The 20,502-nt window shown below is 37.7% G+C and overlaps 1 protein-coding gene across 1 annotated transcript in view; it reads left to right on the top strand.

The window, feature by feature from the left end:
• dcbld1 (discoidin, CUB and LCCL domain containing 1) overlaps positions 1 to 20,502 on the top strand; it is a 37,816-nt gene that overhangs the window by 12,816 nt on the left and 4,498 nt on the right. Inside the window, exons 6-14 of the mRNA XM_048207558.1 lie at positions 4,336 to 4,469; positions 7,294 to 7,334; positions 10,315 to 10,503; positions 14,370 to 14,491; positions 16,723 to 16,879; positions 16,961 to 17,053; positions 17,632 to 17,716; positions 18,550 to 18,599; positions 19,305 to 19,424. Coding sequence (XP_048063515.1) covers positions 4,336 to 4,469; positions 7,294 to 7,334; positions 10,315 to 10,503; positions 14,370 to 14,491; positions 16,723 to 16,879; positions 16,961 to 17,053; positions 17,632 to 17,716; positions 18,550 to 18,599; positions 19,305 to 19,424 — 991 coding nt within the window. The remainder of the gene's footprint in view (positions 1 to 4,335; positions 4,470 to 7,293; positions 7,335 to 10,314; positions 10,504 to 14,369; positions 14,492 to 16,722; positions 16,880 to 16,960; positions 17,054 to 17,631; positions 17,717 to 18,549; positions 18,600 to 19,304; positions 19,425 to 20,502) is intronic.

The raw sequence follows: 20,502 nt of genomic DNA on the forward strand, positions 1-20,502 counted from the left end.
ATTATTTTGCCACCTTAATCTCAGTCTAGGTTTATCAATACTTTGAAAGACTGAATGAATCATCTGAATGAAATGTGTTTGCACAGATAGCGCCACCCTCCTCGACATGAAAATAAGTGAAACTGAATTCCCATAATGAAGAAATTTTAGTTTAAGATGGAAAACAATATGATTTAAATTGTAATAATATTTCACAATATTACAGTTTTACTGTATTTTTGATTAAACAAATGCAGCCTTGCTGAGCATAAGAGACTTCTTTCAAAAACATTACCAAAAAGTTACCGACCCTAAACTTTTGAATGGTAGTGTGCGAGTTTGTTGTCAGCAGGAAGTGTCATTGATTCTTGTGTAAAAACTGGAAGGCTTCATGGCTTCATGCTGTGGCCCGTCCTGCAGTGAGGAGATTTGACTCAAGCTCATGTTCTTTCACTGAATAAGTCGGTATACAAAGGTCTTTCTAAGGACGGTTAAAAATGAGGACTTTGTATTTGCATAAAGAAGCTACATATGAATGGCAGCACCGTAAAGTCAGTTAATAAGCAAATAAGCATGCAAATAAACAAATCAAATCAATGAATAAAATGTGTGCTTGATCAGTTGCTAAGGCAAGCATCACTACTATTGCGCTTACTTAAAGGTGCCCTAGAATGAAAAATTGAATTTACCTTGGCATAGTTGAATAACAAGAGTTCAGTACATGGAAATGACATACAGTGAGCCTCAAACACCGTTGTTTCCTCCTCCTTATATAAATCTCATTTGTTTAAAAGACCTCCGAAGAACAGTCGAATCTCAACATAACACCGTCTGTTACGTAACAGTCGGGATCATTAATATGTATGACCCCAATATTTGCATATGCCAGCTCATGTTCAAGGCATTAGACAAGGCAGGCAGTATTACATGATTACATGATATTTTTAGTGATTTTTGTAAATTGTCTTTATAAATGTTTCGTTAGCATGTTGCTAATGTATTGTTAAATGTGGTTAAAGTTACCATCGTTTCTTACTGTATTCACGGAGACGAGAGCCGTCGTTATTTTCATTTTTAAACACTTGCAGTCTGTATAATTCATAAACAACTTCATTCTTTATAAATCTCTCCAACAGTGTGTAATGTTAGCTTTAGCCACGAAGCACTATCAAACTCATTCAGAATCAAATGTAAACATCCAAATAAATACTATACTCGCATGATCATACGCATGCATGCAGCATGCATGACGAACATCTTGTAAAGATCCATTTTGAGGGTTTATTAGCTGTGTGAACTTTGTTTATGCAATGATAGTGTTGAGAGCTCGGGAGGGGGCGGAGAGCGCAAGCAATTAAAGGGGCCGCAGCCTGAATTGGCGCATTTCTAATTATGCTCCAAAATAGGCAGTTAAAAAAATTAATTTAAAAAAAGCTATGGGGTATTTTGAGCTGAAACTTCACAGACACATTCAGGGGACACCTTAGACTTATATTACATCTTGTAAAAAAACGTTCGATGGCACCTTTAAATATTTGAACTTTTGTGGCTAGACCATATGTGACTACATGACTGGATGTGATTATAGTTTAATCAAAACTAAGCGCTAAGTGAGAATTACGAGTATTTTTCCACTAAAACATCGTTCTTTAAAAAGTATTTCTGTAAAATGGGTGGTTATGCAAATAATTTTACATTGATTAGCCCTAGAAAGTCAAAAATATGTCTTTTAGACATTTTGGCAGTCATTTGTTTTGTGTGGATATGTTCATATATTCATCATTAGGATAAAGGCTTCTTCATGACACGTGACTGCTAATTTTTTTGTTTGTTTGTTTGTTTGTTTGTTTTTTGCTTTGCCAGTGTTAAAATGATAGTTTAGGCTCATTTTGAAAGGTGGAATCGACTTGGGTTTTTTTTTTTTTTTTTTTTTTAATGTAGTAAGAAACCACCCACAGTACTGTAGCATTGCGGTAGTGAGTTTTGCATGGGACAGCACAACTTTTATGTGTCATAAATCAAAGGTAATGACTGCAGCAGTTAGAAAGGGCTCTATTTATGGCCCTGACTGGAGGAGACATGTTCAGGTTAATGAAGCATCTCAGTCTGAATGCAGAGCAGCTGTTTCAGCTGATAACTCACAATACGTCTTCTGTTACCTCATCACGGTAATGATTTGCAAGTAGCTAATGGGCTCAACCAGACCACCTTAGAGACTGTACACTCTTCTCGCATTCATTCTGCAGTAGTCTGTCATTTTGCTCAAGCTTTTTTTTTTTAAGCGGCCTTCCTTGCTTCCTGAAGTATTTTTGTAATTAATTTTATCTACAGCTCCAGGATAAAATAAGAGGTTACAGCAATGAATTCAAAGCGAAGAAGTATTTTGAACATTGCTGGAACTGTGTGGTTAATGTTTATTATGAGGCAATGAACTATGCACATGGTATTTGGAGTGCTCAATATGTGTTTTGGTTGTTAAAGATGGATTGATGAATTGGTCGTTATTTTAAATGACAATCAGTGATCGTTTCTGAAAAAAATAAATCTGAGCAGATTGACACATTCTCAACAATAAACATCACAAAAATCTGCTTAATGTGGTTCTTATATTGAACACGGGAAGTTTTTGTCATATTGCAGATGTGCAATTGAAAAATTACCTATTCCAGATATACATATTCCAATATATCTGCAGTGATTACACCACATGCCCATGCTGTCAGATTCAAATCTTAATGTTACTCATCAACCCATATTCAAATTGTCATAACATGATTTAAATCAGAAAACCAGTGTTGAAAGATCTTTTATTCCATTGTGGCTGTTACCTGTCCTAGCTGTTAAATAAAGGAGACATTAGAAAAGTTATTCATGCATAGGCATTTACTGTGACAAAGTGCTAGCATTAGCCGCAGTAGCTGAGGAATGCTAAGCATTTCCACTGGCTGCTACAATTACTGTAATTGTTGCCTCAGAATGAAATTATAAAGCCCTACTCAGTCAGAAATTTTAAATTAGTCTATGTTGTGACTAAAAACATGCATGCTTAATGTTCAGTGGCGGTCTGTCTTAATAATTATGAAATTCCAGAGCAAATTGAATTGAAATGCCTGTGCTAGTAGTATTCATAATGGTGTTTTATGGTAGCTGAGACTGTTCACAACATCAATGCAGTGTTAATGTTTAGCGCGCGCGTGTGTGTGTGTGTGTGTGTGTGTGTGTGTGTGTGTGTGTGTGTGTGTGTGTGTGTGTTTTTATGGATGCAAAATAAATCAGTACCAAAAATATTTAACGCAATTAATGCAGCAGCATCTGTTTTTCATCATTCTTTAGCTAGCGTTATATTATATGATTGCGTTATCATTCATTCCAGTGCTATTAAGCCATTCAAGCTTGATAAGACGCAAAAAAAAGGACTTAAATCTGTAATGTCTGAATGTACTGTCTGTGAATCTCCTGTCTTTGACACCCACATGACTCATGCGCACAGAAAGCTGCTTTGGACTGCGCCGGCCGCATTGCGTTTTCTTTCACACTTGAATGGACAAAAACGCAAAATTATGGCAAAATGCCCACTTTGTCAAGTATCCTCGTAAGCACAGTCTTAAATAAGTCACGAAAGGTCTTAAATGACCGTAAAGAGTTGTGAGGACATTGCATGTGCGTCAGATCCACGCCATGTGCATCAGTTCTTAAAGTGACAGCAGCCTAATAAACTTGCTGCTGTCTGTCATTAATGTTAATCAACAAACAAAAGAAAATGAGAAAATAACTCACTGCTCTTGACTGCATAACTTTTGTAGCTTTAATAATGATTAATCTATATTTATTTCATAATTTATACAATGAAGACTGTGAAGTGTTTGATAACTTTATTCAAATTCCTACCTGTTTAGATCAAATATTTCAAATACACTTTGTTGTTTCTACATTAATTTGGAGATTAAATGTGAAATTATTACAGTACAATAATATATTAAACTATACTTTAATGTTAATTATAATTAATTGCAATTAATTACAGAAAATTTTGGAATTTAATTAGATTTTTTTTTTTTAATCTATTAACAGCACTGAGACTGGACAAAATATTAACATTGAAATCTAATATCAGCCAGGCAATAATGTTCATATAACTAATGGCTTATCGGTATTGTTCTAATATTATTTTCGTCAGCTAAATTTGTATGCCATTTCAGTCTAAATTTAATGAACAAAATAAAGATTATTTTTTAAAAGACAGTTTTGAGAGAAAAAAATTTGTGACCAAAAACAAAAGTTGTGTAGTCTTGCAGGCCAATCTCTGTCTGTCCCTTCATTATTGTGTCTGAGTGCTGTCTGTACTTTCCATTTCAGACATCAGTTTTGTGTAAAGCTGCGGTGCATGCTGGGGTCATCATGGACCAGTTTGGAGGACCAATCACAGTGGAGGAGCGCCGAGGGCTCAGTCACTACCCTGCGGTCAGGGCCAACGGCATCCAGTCAAAAGAGTGAGTTACTGCAGTGGTTTCTGTGGTCTTTCTTTTTGACAGAAGCTTGAAGCCTCAGATTTTATCATGAATGCCTTGATATTCTTAGGTGGGTTAGACATCAGCATGTGGGCTTTCCTTGTACATGAAAAGATAAAAAAGTTGACATTTATGCATTTACAATGGGGCAAATACGCAACTGTTGCCTCAGCCATCATAAGTGCATTTCTGTCAACATGTTTGTTTGTTGCCAAGTTTGCCAGGGAAAACGGTTAGATTACAGTTTTTTTACAGTCTTAAAAATTCCCCTGACAAGTCACAACATGTATTATTCCGGTGCTTCCACTAACGGCTGTGGCTGAATGTGACCTTGGTATGTTCTCTAGCCGTACAGCAGTTATTATTAAGTGGTGATTCCTGCCTTCTTTAGCGTGATGGACGGTTTAGGTACTACCTAATGTCAGGGACACTCTGTCTGGACTGTCTTTCACAGATGTGTCACTGGGGAATTGGGGGGCAGGTTGAGAAAGAAATTGAGATTGCCTCTCGTTATAGTCTCTGAGGAGTGTTTGAAGTGTCCATTGAGGAGTGATTTATTAAGAGGACAACAGGCAGCTCTCTAGAGCTAAAGATACTTCCTATGATCCATTCGAAACCTAAACAGAACAAATCCTCGCTATCCAGATACATTTTTTTTTTTTCATTTTTTTTTTTTTTGAGATCGGTTAGGCACTTTTATTAATAGGAAAAGTAGACGAAAATGAGAAGAATGCGAAAACAGGAAATAAAGAAAAGGGGGACCAGGAAACGATGCAGGTCAGACTCAAACGGAGTGTTTTGAATAGATTTTAGAGCATTGCTATACTGTTGCTAGGGTGTTCTGGGTGTTTACTTTGCTGTTACTGTGTGTTCTGAATGGAATTTAGAGCATTGCTGTACTATTGCTAGGGTGTTCTGGGTGTTTACTAGGGTGTTACTGTGTGTTCTGAATGGATTAGAGCATTGCTGTACTATTGCTAGGGTGTTCTGGGTGTTTACTAGGGTGTTACTGTGTGTTCTGAATGGAATTTAGAGCATTGCTGTACTATTGCTAGGGTGTTCTGGGTGTTTACTAGGGTGTTACTATGGTGTTAGTGGGTGTTCTGAATGGATTAGAGCATTGCTGTACTATTGCTAGGGTGTTCTGGGTGTTTACTAGGGTGTTACTATGGTGTTAGTGGGTGTTCTGAATGGAATTTAGAGCATTGCTATACTGTTGCTAGGGTGTTCTGGGTGTTTACTAGGGTGTTACTATGGTGTTAGTGGGTGTACTTTGCTGTTACTGTGTGTTCTGAATGTAATTTAGAGCATTGCTACACCGTTGCTAGGGTGTTCTGGGTGTTTACTATGCTGTTACTGTGTGTTCTGAATGGAATTTAGAGCATTGCTGTACTATTGCTAGGGTGTTCTGGGTGTTTACTAGGGTGTTACTATGGTGTTAGTGGGTGTTCTGAATGGATTAGAGCATTGCTGTACTATTGCTAGGGTGTTCTGGGTGTTTACTAGGGTGTTACTATGGTGTTATTGGGTGTTCTGAATGGAATTTAGAGCATTGCTATAGACCTACTGTTGCTAGTGTGTTCTAGGTGTTTACCAGGGTGTTACTATGTGGTTACTGTGTGTTCTGAATGGATTTTACTGCATTGCTATACTGTTGCTAGGGTGTTCTGGGTGTTTACTAGGGTGTTGCTATGGTGTTACTGGGTGTTCTGACTGGATTTAGAGAATTGCTATCCTGTTGCTAGGGTGTTCTGGGTGTTTACTAGGGTTTTACTATGCCTTCACTGGGTGTTCTGAATGGATTTTAGTGCATTGCTATATTGTTACTAGGTTGTTCTGTGCAGTTACTGGTGTGTTCTGAGCGGTTTTCATTGTGTTACTATGCTGTTTCTAGGGTGTCTCTGGGTGGATTTAGTGCGTTGCTATCTGATTTCTTGGGTGCTGTTGCTCAAGTGTTACTGGGATGTTCCAAATGGTTTTTAGTGTATTTTTAGTGGTTGCAATGTGGTTGGTAGGTTGAATTAGCCATTAATTTCTCAAATCAATTGATTAGTCAAACTAAATCCATCATCTGCACTCTAAGGAGATTATGTTGATGATGTAACAGTTTTCAGGGTCCACTTTATCCTAACTAAATAACGACAATCAATATCAGGTCCCGTAATTGCGTTGCTATGGTTTTGATCTCAGGCCTTCCATATGTTTTATTGACTGCGCTTAAACATTAATTCCAGTCTGGCAACTCTGATCAACAGTTGATTCATTTTGCCGTTGATTTTATTAGATTATATTTCTGTCACCAGCAAGTTTATTGCTTGTATTTCCAGCCTTCAGACTTTTTTTGTTGTTGTTGTCGTTGGCACACCATCCACTATATATCCTATTTGAGTTCATTCACGTTGTCGTAAACCACTTTGTATCTTGAACTCTGAAACGGTTTGCTCAACTGCCATAAAAGTAATGAAAAAGTAATCACATCCAGGAAGCCTGTGAAAATGACAGGTTTTTAAGTAATGGCTGACAGAGATGCAATTTCCCAGCCTGTTCCTCTCTAATTACCACCACACTGCTCTTTTCACGGCCCAGCTGTACCCCAGTTCTCCTGTCAGAGGGGGAGATGCGGGATGCAGTGAGGGAGATCCTCTGAATTTGGCAGCACAACAGGGTTGACAATGGGAATCTCCCTTTTGGCCTCTGTAGGCGTTACTTTCACATGACAAGGCCTTAATTAATCACTGTAATAATGATCTTTTGTGTCTAAAATGCTCAGTGCTCACTGATATCTTTGTTTTTTCATGTCTTTCAGTGGCTCGCTGTCTGAAACCCTCTTCACGTTTGTGACAAACGGTAAGCACTTTTGTTTTATGGTTCAATGGTGATGTGAATTGAGTACACATATTGGTGTGGGATTAATCCTATTATTTCCTGGAGCGTGGTGACATTGATTGGTTTTTGCCACCTGCTGTTATTCCTGCTGCCGCTGTGTGTTACAGTTTTGTTTGACTGGTATATTTGCACCTCTGCAAAAAAGGAAGTAGCTTAATCACCTTGTGGCAGACTAACAGGTTTTTTTTTTTTTTTTTTTACCGGATATGGGAAGCCCTGTTTGCACTGTATCAGGGTGAATGGAAGGCGTGGGAACATCTTATCATCCGAGTTTGTTTTTCTCTGGCTGTTTGAGTCCGGCACAGACCGGTTGTGATTTACCTGTGCGGACGCGCTGATGAATCAAATTCACATGCCGGATGCCAAGTGTTTGCATGTACCAGCGCTTGCTCCAAATGTTCATTTTGCACGATTGTGCAGGGTGTTGAATTAAGAATGGTTTGCAAATTCCTGACTTGAATTGCTGAATTGCAGTAGCAAATAAAACATTTGAATTTGAGAATATATTATTAAATAGGATTAAATCATAAATTAATTTTTTTAATTAAATTTTGCTATTTAATTTATATTTATTTCATTACATTTAAATAATTTCCTTTTTTTTGGTAAAAAAAAAACACTTAATTTTACAAAATGCACAGATTTACATAATATATAATGAACTTGCAGATTCAAATTTTTATGTCAGTGTTTATTTTTATAAAGTTATGCAAAACAATTTAGTTAATTTTGACACCATTTAACTTAAAGGGTTAGTTCACCTAAAAAAATTAATTCTGTCATCATTTACTCACCCTCATGTCGTTCCAAACCCATAAGACTTTCGTTCATCTTCGGAACACAATTGAAGATCTTTTTAATGAAATCTGATAGCTTTTTGTCCCTCCATTGACAGCCTGCGCAACTACCACTTTCAAGCCCCAGAAAAGTAGCAAAGACTTCATTAAAGTAATCCATGTGACTCCAGTGGTTTAACCTCAATTTTATGAAGCAACGTGAGTGCTTTTTTTTTTGCGCAAAAAAGCATAATTTACCACTTTATTATAAAAATCTCCAATGAGTTCATGAGTACCACGATGCATGCATGTTGTGTTAACGTGAGAGCAGATGTTGCGTAAACGCGCATTGGAGATTAATATTTTGTTCTCGTCACTTCATAATATTAAGGTTGAACCACTGTAGTCACGTTTACTATTTTAACGATGTTTTTACTACTTTTCTGGATCTTGAATGACGTTTATTATGTTGCATGGAAGATAAAAATCCTCTCGGATTTCATCAAAAATAACTTAATTTGTGTTCTGAAGATGAACGAAGGTCTTGCGGGTTTGGAACGACATGAGGTCGAGTAATTAATGACAGAAAAATAATAGCAGCAAATTCTAAATTGTTACCATTTAAAAGCTTAAATTCTGTATTTTGTCCAATCCATTAACATTATCTCTTCATTACTACAGTGGGTGTACAAGGATAGTCCCTTTCACACTGACAACCTGGATACATTGACTGGTTATTGTTTGCTTTAGTGATACACACACAAGCTTTAGTCAGTAGTTATTATAGATTTATGGAAGTACCTTTTCTGATCAATGTGACCTTAATCTCTTCTGGTCAGAAGTGGACTTGGGTTCAGTGTGCATTGTTGATGCATTGCATGAGTTCCTGGTGACAGGAGTTGATAGATGTGTGGACACCAGTCAATGCCTGCCAATTGATTCCCATTAATCCAATTAGCTTAAAGCAAAGCCGTGCACCCAGCAATGACTGCTACCATCAAGACAGCACCCTACCCTCACCAACCCCCTAGCTAAATGCTAACTCACAAATAGTTTTATAAACAGAAACATTATGATGTGAAATGAAGAAATATTTAAGATTCCTCACAATTTCTAGGTCATATTGGAAAAAATAATGAAAATATTCGAAAAATAAAAACAGAAGCATTTTCTCTAGCATTCATAGACGTTTGGATCTCACTGTACTTATTATGAGTATGCAGAAACTTCAATCGGAGGATCTTTTCTGACCTCCTGCTGGGATTCTCCTTGTCTTCTTCCTGAGTTTCCTCTGCTCACATATGCTAAATGTGTGGAATGTGATAGTGTTAGCCAAATCAGGGTTAAGCAACAGGATGTATTGGCCCTGTTTTTCTCTTTAAAGGAAGTGAGAGCCTTCCCTCCTTTTTTATTGTAATATTGTTGTGTTCATAGCACATACGTCTCCATTTAACTATACACATGGTGGGTATTTTAAGAGCTCAGGGCTTCCTGTTGAGTCAATGTACACGTAACTGAGTTTTTGCTCCACATGTGTGTTTTATTATGTCAAAAGCAAGCACTAGATACGACTAGAACTAACAGTACTCTTTTTATGTTAATGTTTTGTTTTTTTGAATGAAACGTTTTTTGGTTTGGATTTTATTAATATGTTACCATCACCAAGATATCTGACACTTAAACTACCATTTAAAAGTTTGGGGTTGGTACATTTTTTTTTTTTTATGTTTTTGAAAGAAGTCCCACCATTTTTGATGCATTTATTTGATCAAAAATACAGTAAAATTGTTAAATTGTAGCTTTCTATCTGAATATATTTTAAAATGTAATTTATTCCTGTGAGGTAAAGCTGAATTTTCAGCATCATTACATTATACATTATCATTACACAATGTGAAAAACAGTTGTGCTGCTCAATATTTTTTTCTGGAAACTGTAATACATAATTTTATGTGATTCTTTGATGTTCAAACAGCATTCATTTGAAATTGAAAATGTTTGTAACATTATAAATGTCTTTACTGTCACTTTTGATTCATTTAATGCATCTTTGATGAATACAATTTTTAATTTCTTTCAAAAATCTTACAGGCCCCAAACTTTTGAAAAGGAGTGTAAATGCTTCATTTTAAATGTGTTCTTGACCACAATGCTCTCTCCTACAGATTGCAGCCAACAGACTGTTCTTCAACCGGTGGGCACAACTACAAGCTTGTCATCACACAATATCTCCTCTGATGGGTCTGAAGTTGACTGGTTCCCTAACAGCACCCAACCGGGTATCTCCGATGACCTCAACCATAACCATCCACAGTGGCTACAGATTGATCTTGGGGAAAAGAGGAGGATCACAGGTAATACTTGTAGCCTTCATAACCTGATCTCATCATGTTTTTCATCCAGATTGTTCATCTTTGGGTCACCTGACTGTGCCAGTTTCCTCTTTGACAGGTTTGGGTTTCTTGCATGATGGGAATCCCATTCCAGTGCACATATTTTTAGTAGTTGTTCTGTACTTCAGAGTGAAATGCAATGGTATAATGATGTGTTCACTATATTATATTACTATAATTATGAAATGACAGCCCGTGATGTTCTATTCAGAGCTGTCCTCGGACTCGGAATTATGCATTTCTATGGCAACACTATCAACGGCAAAGTGAATCTGCAGTGGTCATGTGGTACAATTTGGAACTCTCAGAAAATTCAATTTACATGTTGTAATTAACTTTTTACTCACAAGCGTTAACTAAAAAAAGCTGCCAGCATTTTTGATCATGTTCACAAATGGTCCCCAGAATATTTTGTTGTATGAATATGTAAACAGTCAATCTATCAAAAGAAAGAACAGAGCTTCTGCTTTAAAACAAACAAAAAAATTATTCTAGCTTCAAGCATTATGGGTAAGTTTCATAAAAAAAACATTTCAAACAAAAAGCTGCGAAAATTGAGTCTTTGTCCAGATTGGATTCAGAATGATGATCAAAACACAGAGTAAATTGAGTTCATCAAAACCCCCAAAGCTTGCACAGTCATATACCTCTTTGTGTGTTTTTCTCTGTAACATTAGGCAGTTTTTATTTATATGCTGGTGAATGTTAGCTTACTTGTGCATTAGCAGATTCTGTCTGCTCCTTCTGGTTTACGCAGATCATTCTCTTTGATTGTCTTTGGATCTGGAGATGCTGTACTATTTCAAAAGAACTTTAACAGCACCCCCTGCCATATAACAGTGAAAACACAGATTGCCGGAAAAACACCTGAATGACGGGGGAAAGAGTTAAGAGTTCAATGAGAATGTGAGCGCTTTTTACAAGTCGGAATCTCGTAATTTCCATAATTCCGACATGGTTTGAACACATCTTCAGATCCCTAACACACACAGACACAAACATTTCCCAAAGACCCAAGGTTTCCAGAGTGTTAAGTGGGGTAATTGTCCACACAAAAAGTCTTTCTCATGATCGGCTCTGGAGTGCCGAGGAGCATTACACACCCAGAGCACATGATCATCCACCCCCACAACTAACTGGCATCTGCATCTTTTTAACAGTTCCTGGTATTGCATAAAAGCACAGAAAGGCCCTCTCTGTGTCCATTCATCACACATACAACCCTCTTACAAAAGCACATTTAAATTTAGGAACACTCCGGACATGCGTTTATTTTGAGCATGACTGTTTGTAGACAGCACAACCAAGTTAATTTCATAGAGCTCAAGGAGCGAGAGAATGCTCACTTTGTCTCCTGTAGGGAATCTGTGCTTTTGGACATGATGACCCTGAGTGAAACCGGCCCGTCTCAAAGAGGAAGCTCTGTTATCGTTGTGGCGATGGCGTACATTTGTGAGGCTAAATAAAACTAGAGAAAAAGCATCTCTTTATCTGTGGGGTCACCATTCTGCATTCACTTGATGCTTTCTAAGAGAGCTTTTGTCAACAAGCATGAAAAATTCATGTTTATTTTTCCTCAAGAAAAATGCATCGCTGTAGACTAGAGAGCATAGGCGTAATTTGCGGGTGGGACGGGTGGGACATGTCCCCACCACTTTTTTCCACGGGCGATTTTGTCCCCGCTACTTTTTCTCGCGGCACGGATGTATCTAATATAAAAGAAACATCTCAAGTTGATTAGCAATTTGTTTGTTTGTGTTAAATAATAGGCGATATGGTGCTACAATGTTGAGTGCTCGTTGCTGCTGTTATCAGTGGCGCAACAGTGTTCTCTTGCGCTAGTCTTCACACGGACGAGCGCTTCAATCTATCGCTTGGCACTGTTGTGGAGACACTATTCGTTCAGGTAAAATCACAGAACAAAATACACATAAATGTGTCCCTACTCTTGATATACAATCACTGATGAACATCTTTGATTTTAATGAGAAAAAAATAAAATAAATGATACGAGGGCGGATTAGAACCCAGAGCCTCTGGTACGCCGAACAAAAATTCTACCGTTAGTCCATCAGGACAATCTAACATTGCCCATGAATCCACGTATTTATTGACTAAAATAAATACTCTTGAGACTAACAATATATTGTATTATAGATGTAAGGATGAAACTATCATATTAAACATGAGGTCTAGGTCAATAAATGTTGTGCTTTTATTATTGTAATAACACAATTACAACACACACACACCCCCAACACACACATTCCTGTCCCACCCACTTTTTAAAACCAAGTTACGCCACTGCTAGAGAGTATAGTAAATGAAAGCAATGAGCCACAAAAAGCCATTTAACCATGGTTAATTAAGACCACCCTTAAACATGGTAAAATCACTGTAATGCACAGTGTCATTCAAAAGTTTGGGATTAGATTTTTTTTTTTTTCTTTTGAAATAAATTATTACTTTTATTCAGCAAGGATGAATTGATCAAAAGTGACAGTAAAGGCATTTAAAATGTCACAAAAGATTTCTATTTCAAATAAATGCTGCTCTGTTGAACTTTCTAATCATCAAAGAATCCTGAAAAAAAAATAATAAATGTATCACGGGTTCCCAAAAAATATAGATAATAATAAGAAATATTTCTTGAATGCCAAATTTCTGAAGGATCATGTGACACTGAAGACTGGAGTAATGATGCTGAAATTCAGCTCTGCCAGCTCAAGAATAAATTACATTCTAAAATATATTCAAATAGAAAACACTTATTTTAAATCACAATGTTATTTAAAGACTCAAAAACTTTAAAAATCTGAATGACCCCAAACTTTGTGAACAGTAGTGTGTATCGTTTAATGTGCAAGTTGGAATTACTGTACGTATTATAGTTGTCAGTTGAAGTTAATTAGTCTTGCAGTGATATTGAAGATTACTAAATCTTAGGTTTTTGGTGGGAATACTGGTATTAGGAATGGGAGTACTGAAATATCCCAATTCTGACCACAAAATGCTCCAGTCATGCTTCCAGACATCTTGTAATTCTCCCAAAACAACCAATGGAATGTTTCTTTAGTCTGTGCCATTTTAGAAATGACATCAAATGATTACCAGCGTCGGATGTCTGATCTTGATTGGGTTTTTTTCATGTAGGAGGTGGGAAAATTACAGGTTACGTCATCCAGTCAAAATTTAGAACCGCAATTATACATTTTATACTCTGCTTGTTTACTTTTCAGTATATTCATCTTTGACCACACAAAGGGACATCACTGTCTTTAAAAATGGTGCTTTGATTTTATTTCTTTGATTCTTCAGCTTTGCTTCCTGACTTTCTTTATATAGTGGCATCTCTTTGAACTCTTCAAGCTTTTCTCTAATGATGACTAGCTTCCTTTCACAACTTTCAAGTCATCACACTTCAATCTCACAGCTTCACACTTTGAATTGCTCTTATTATCACGGTGGTGTCCCCAAGTCTGTGATGTAGTTAATGTTAGGAAGTAATAACAGACCTCGGGTCTCCAGTTGGTGTTTCCATGTCTGATGGGAACATGCCACTTGAGTGTTTCCCTCAGGAATGTGTTTTGTAGCCGAAAGAGGCCGGCCGCAGGTTTCCACTGTGATGGAGATGATGGGCCGCACTCTGAAGTGAAGTCTTTAGCCTACATGCTGTCACATTCCTCAGCTGGCTGAGCGCTTGCATCACTGTCCTCAGGAGAATGACCTCAGGAGCATTTAAGGCAAAATGCTGTATGACTAAACTAAACGGTAGTTTTCTGTGCTTTTCAAATGAAATAATTCTGAGTCATGTTTTTGTTTCATAGGTATTCTGACCACAGGCTTGACCATCACAAACTTTGAATATTTTGTGAAAAACTACAAGATCGAGTACAAGGAGAGGAATCGCTGGCGGACATTTGTCCAGTATAATAACTCTAATGATATGGTAAGATTTTGTCTTTATATCACTCCATCATCATACATTCAATAATACAACCATAAAAGGCATTTTAACTTCTGCTGTAGAAATTGGGAATAGTTGGAAATAATTATATATACGTATAGTATGGTTGGTTGGTTGGTTGGTTGGATGGATGGATTTGTTTTTTGGATGGATTTGTTTTTTGGTTGGTTGGTTGGCTAGCTGGATGGATGGATGGCTTTTTGGTTGGTTGGATGGATAAATGGATGATTGGTTGGCTGGTTTGTTGGATGGATGGTTGGCTGGTTTGTTGGTTTGTTGGATGGATGGTTGGCTGGTTTGTTGGATGGATGGTTGGCTGGTTTGTTGGTTTGTTGGATGGATGGTTGGCTGGTTTGTTAGATGGATGGTTGGCTGGTTTGTTGGTTTGTTGGATGGATGGTTGGCTGGTTTGTTGGATGGATGGTTGGCTGGTTTGTTGGATGGATGGATGGAGGGATGGCTTTTTGGATGGGATGGATGGATGGATGGATGGATTGGTGGCTTTTTGGCTGGCTGGCTCGTTGGTTGGTTGGTTGATTGGATGGATGGATTTTTGGTTGGATGGATGGATGGATGGATGGATTGGTGGCTTTTTGGCTGGCTGGCTCGTTGGTTGATTGGTAGGTTGGATGGATGGATGGCTTGTTGGTTGGTTGGTTGGATGGATGGATGGATGGATGGATGGATGGTTTGTTGGATGGATGGATGGAGGGATGGCTTTTTCGATGGGATGGATGGATGGATTGGTGGCTTTTTGGATGGCTGGCTCGCTGGTTGGTTGGTTGATTGGATGGATGGATGGATGGATGGATTTTTGGTTGGTTGGTTGGTTGGTTGGATGGATGGATGGATGGATGGATGGTTTGTTGGATGGATGGATGGAGGGATGGCTTTTTCGATGGGATGGATGGATGGATTGGTGGCTTTTTGGATGGCAGGCTCGCTGGTTGGTTGGATGGATGGATGGATGGATGGATGGATTGATTTTTGGTTGGATGGATGGATGGATGGATTAGTGGCTTTTTGGCTGGCTGGCTCGCTGGTTGGTTGGTTGAATGGATGGATGGATGGATGGATGGATGGATGGATGGATTTTTGGATGGATGGATGGATGGATGGATGGATGGATGGATGGATGGATGGATGGATGGATGGATGGATGGATGGATTGATTGGTGGCTTTTTGGCTGGCTGGCTCGCTGGTTGGTTGGTTGATTGGATGGATGGATGGATGGATGGATTTTTGGTTGGATGGATGGATGGATGGATGGATTGGTGGCTTTTTGGCTGGCTGGCTCGTTGGTTGATTGGTAGGTTGGATGGATGGATGGCTTGTTGGTTGGTTGGTTGGATGGATGGATGGATGGATGGATGGATGGATGGTTTGTTGGATGGATGGATGGAGGGATGGCTTTTTCGATGGGATGGATGGATGGATTGGTGGCTTTTTGGATGGCTGGCTCGCTGGTTGGTTGGTTGATTGGATGGATGGATGGATGGATGGATTTTTGGTTGGATGGATGGATGGATGGATGGATTAGTGGCTTTTTGGCTGGCTGGCTCGCTGGTTGGTTGGTTGAATGGATGGATGGATGGATGGATGGATGGATGGATGGATTTTTGGTTGGATGGATGGATGGATGGATGGATGGATGGATGGATGGATTGGTGGCTTTTTGGCTGGCTGGCTCGTTGGTTGATTGGTAGGTTGGATGGATGGATGGATGGCTTGTTGGATGGATGGATGGATGGATGGCTGGTTTGTTGGATGGATGGATGGATGGATGGATGGCTGGTTTGTTGGATGGATGGATGGAGGGATGGCTTTTTGGATGGATGGATGGATGGATGGATGGATGGATTGGTGGCTTTTTGGCTGGCTGGCTCGCTGGTTGGTTGGTTGGTTGGTTGGTTGATTGGATGGATGGATGGATGGATGGATGGATTTTTGGATGGATGGATTTTTGGATGGATGGCTTGTTGGTTGGTTGGATGGATGGATGGATGGAATTTATCCCTGGCCAAACTGCATCAGAACTATTATTTCAGCTGTGAAAAATGTATGAATTTTCTTTTGAATAAAAAGTGCTAATGAATCAAACACAGTGAGACCAGCAGAGACATTTATTAAGGGTCAATAATATAAATTTAGATTTCTTGAGATTTCTTAACTGTGTATCATTCATGTTTTTAATGTTGTATTTTACCCTTAGATTTTTGAAGGAAATACTGACAGCCTCCACCAAACACGCAACACCTTCCATCCCTCCATCGTAGCACGAAGCATTCGTGTCATACCTCAACAGTGGCACCGGATAATTGCCATGAAAATGCAGTTGCTGGGCTGTCCTTATGTTAAACCCATCCCAGGTGCGTGTCTGACACATAAAGGCTTTACAATTTCATTTTTCTCATTAAATGTCTACTAAACCTCAGTTTTTCTCTATGTAGTGAATTCATCGTCTCAGGTGACACAGGAGGCTCAGCCTACTCAGCCAATTCACAATGACATGACGAAACCAGTGCCCTCTCAAGCTGATCTTGGTATGGTTTTAAGAACTTACACTAATCATTCAGTAATTAAGATTATGTTACAGATGTACTGGACAAATGTCTGAGAATTTGCAAATATTTCCTCCCTACCTTTATTCAGATTTCACCTAAAATCTTTTTTCTCAGTATATTGGTTCTCCTTGTCTACCTCAGGGTTATTATTGTCATCTAAAACTAAAACCATAAAACACATTTTGATTACTTAAAATAAAATAAACATAAACTGAAATTAAATTAAATATTATACAATTTTGTTTCAGCTAGATGTCAAGGCAAAGTTTCTTATTTTTGTTTAGTTGAAGTACTAAATTAACAAACAAAAAATTAACGATCTTACTAAACGAATTACTAAAATTACCTAAAATTAAAATGTAAACCGAAAATATAAATTCTAATTCAAAATATTAACAAAAGCTATAATAGAATACCTTAATTGTTATATTTGTACTATTTTGTTGTAGCTTTCGTTCTAATGTTTCTTTCTATTATATTTTATACAAAGGGTGTTTTTTCTTTGTTTTTCTTTCTCATCTCAGACATTTACATCTCATATTTTCTTCTCTTTTCAGTTAATCTGGTTGTAATAATTGTGCCTACCATTCTTCTTGTGATCCTGCTCCTGGTGGGAATCTGCCTGGTTAAAATGCTATACAAGTAAGTAAATTTTATTACATTTTTTTTAGTTGCCATATTTGTTATTATTTTCCCTGAAGTCTTTTATGCTACCATACCTTTTAAGGCTTTCAAGATGTAAATGACCTCTGTTATGATTTACCTGCGTCAACAAGTTGTTTACAAAACAACTTGTGCATAATAAGACTAGAAATGTGCATTAAAAAAAGTAAATAGGTCAGTTTTGATTTCAGATTGACTTTAAAGAAGAAAGGATGAAAGTTAGGAATATTTTGTCTGTATTCTCCATGTTGTGTCTGGCTTGAGAGGGTGGTAGGGTCAGATATGTTAACATTCATTGGAGCACAGCGGGCTTATCTCAGTTCAGTTACTGTCTGTTACTAGTCCTGTTATCAAACACAACAGACATATTCTCAGCATTACGTATGTGCACACACCAGTGATTCCCAGCCTGCCCTAATAGATACCACAGCCACTGGTGTCAATAAAAGAGCGAGTGTAAGCTGATATGAGTGAGTCCCGTGTGGATGTTGTGATTCGACTGCAACATATTGCAGCGATATTTAGATTTGTAAAGAATGGGGAGACTGAGGGCTGTGGGGGATAAAAGGAGAGTTGAGGGTCAAAGGTCAGTGTCAGGAGATGTGCCAGCTGCATTAGTCCCCCTGAGAGAGAGAGAGTTCAGGGATAGGGGGATTGTGGAGAAATGAGGATGAATGAATGGAAACCTCTTATGGACATGTTTCAAGGGAATAGTAAGGCATCTTCTCTTGTTTAAGAGTGATGAAGGTGGTGAGAGACCCTAGAATCTGCCACCTGTGTCTCTGACACTGATGTTTTTCATTGTCCCACAGTAAGAAGACAAAGGAAAACACGTACGGCTCTGCGGAGACACAGCATACAGGTAAAACATTCGCTTTAACTGAACTGGCTGGAACACTTAAAGGAATATTTTGAAAAATTAAATGTTTTGAAGAGCATTTTAAACTGCTGTTTTCCATACAGTTCTGTGCTTCTAAAGCTGTATGATAGCTTTGTAGATCAAACAGATTTTTTTGTTGTTGTTGTTGTGATCATTTATGAATAGTTTGGTTTGTTTTCAAATAAAGCTGTCAGACAACTTCAGAAGACTTGGAATATGGCATATGGGCTGCTTTTATGGTGCTTTTGTTTTTGGAGCCACTGGTCTCCATCTATTTTTTAGTTGTATGAAAAAGAGCAGCGAGAACATTTTTGTAAATATCTCATTTTGGGTTCCACTTAAGAAATAGTTGTACTGGTTTATAACAGCTTGAAGGTGAGTAAATAATGTCAAAATTTTAATTTTGGGATGAACTTTTCCTGGTTTCAGAAGAACTTAAAATGCAGAAAATCATGTAATGCACACATTTGCATGAATAAAATGTGACTGCACCATTTTTTTTTTACCTATATCATTCTCCAAGTCTTCACAAAATGTTCTTAGTCATCATGACGTATCTCTTCCAAATATCTAAGTTGTGTTCTGCCCTTTCAGACATATATAATTTAAGGCTTATCTGCTTGACTCGCACAGAGATAAAACCAACTTTCAGAGACTGGCTGACAGATGAATGATTCTTGTCTACAGGCTGTTGGAGACAGATAAAACAGCCGTTTGCCAGACACCAGTCCACAGAGTTCACTATCAAATACAGCTCTGAGAAAGACCCCATCCAGAAGCTGGACCTGGTAACCAGTGCAATGGCAGGTAAAGATTGACAGTGTTTCTTACACTGTGTCCCATCCATTATCAAGCATGTTTTCTGTCCTCACTGATATCGAAAATGCTACCCTGTGTTGAGGAAGCTGCTGGAAGACTGTTGCACATTAAAGAAATTCATACTTTTATTTAGCAAGGATGCATTAAATTTTGACAGTGAAGACATTTATAATATTACAAAATTATAATTTCAAATAAATGCTGTTCTTTTGGTCTTTTTATTCATCAAAGAATCCTGAAAAACAGTATCACAGTTTACACAAAATATTAAGCAGCACAACTGTTTTCAACATTGATAATAATAAAGAAATGTTTCTTAAGCAGCAAATCAGCATATTAGTATGATTTCTGAAGGATCATGTGACACTGAAGACTGGAGTAATGATGCTGAAAATTCAGCTTTGCATCACAGGAATAAATTACTTTGTCAAATATATTTAAATAGTACACAGTTATTTTAAATTGTAATAATATTTCACAATATTACTGTTTTTACTGTATTTTGATCACATAAATGCAGCCTTGGTTAGACTTTTTTTCAAAAACATTAAAAAAGCTTACTGACCTCAAACTTTCAATATAATAATAACTTATAATAATCCAAAGCGGTAAAACAGCTGAGTTGCTAGCATGCTACTGAAAATGTAGTTTATGTTAGTTTAATGTTAAATACTCCCAACACTGAAGCTTCCATCTGAGATGGGACGGTAATGGAGCCAACAAAATGTCTCATAGCACATAAAAACATTTAACATAGAAGAGATGTAATTTATTGATTTGTTTTATTGCTTGTCATGCTCTGTTAGGACATTGTGTTTAAGTGGAAATGTGGACTCAAAGAGCGTTTCATATTTCCGAAGCAGACTGCACACGTTCTTATGGTGAATTTTTTATTGTCTGATAAAGGAGGTCAACTTATGAGCCAGTTTTTCATCCTCCAATGTGCCAAGAAAGTAAAAAACCTCATTGAAATAGTTGTAACAGTCTGAATGCTTGCCAGATGGAAACGCTTGCTGATATTTAATTGGCAGTTTTCCCCTTACTCTCCTCCAGGGCTGTAATTATT

The sequence above is a fragment of the Megalobrama amblycephala genome, linkage group LG11 (assembly GCF_018812025.1).
Source record: "Megalobrama amblycephala isolate DHTTF-2021 linkage group LG11, ASM1881202v1, whole genome shotgun sequence".
NCBI lineage: Eukaryota > Metazoa > Chordata > Actinopteri > Cypriniformes > Xenocyprididae > Megalobrama > Megalobrama amblycephala.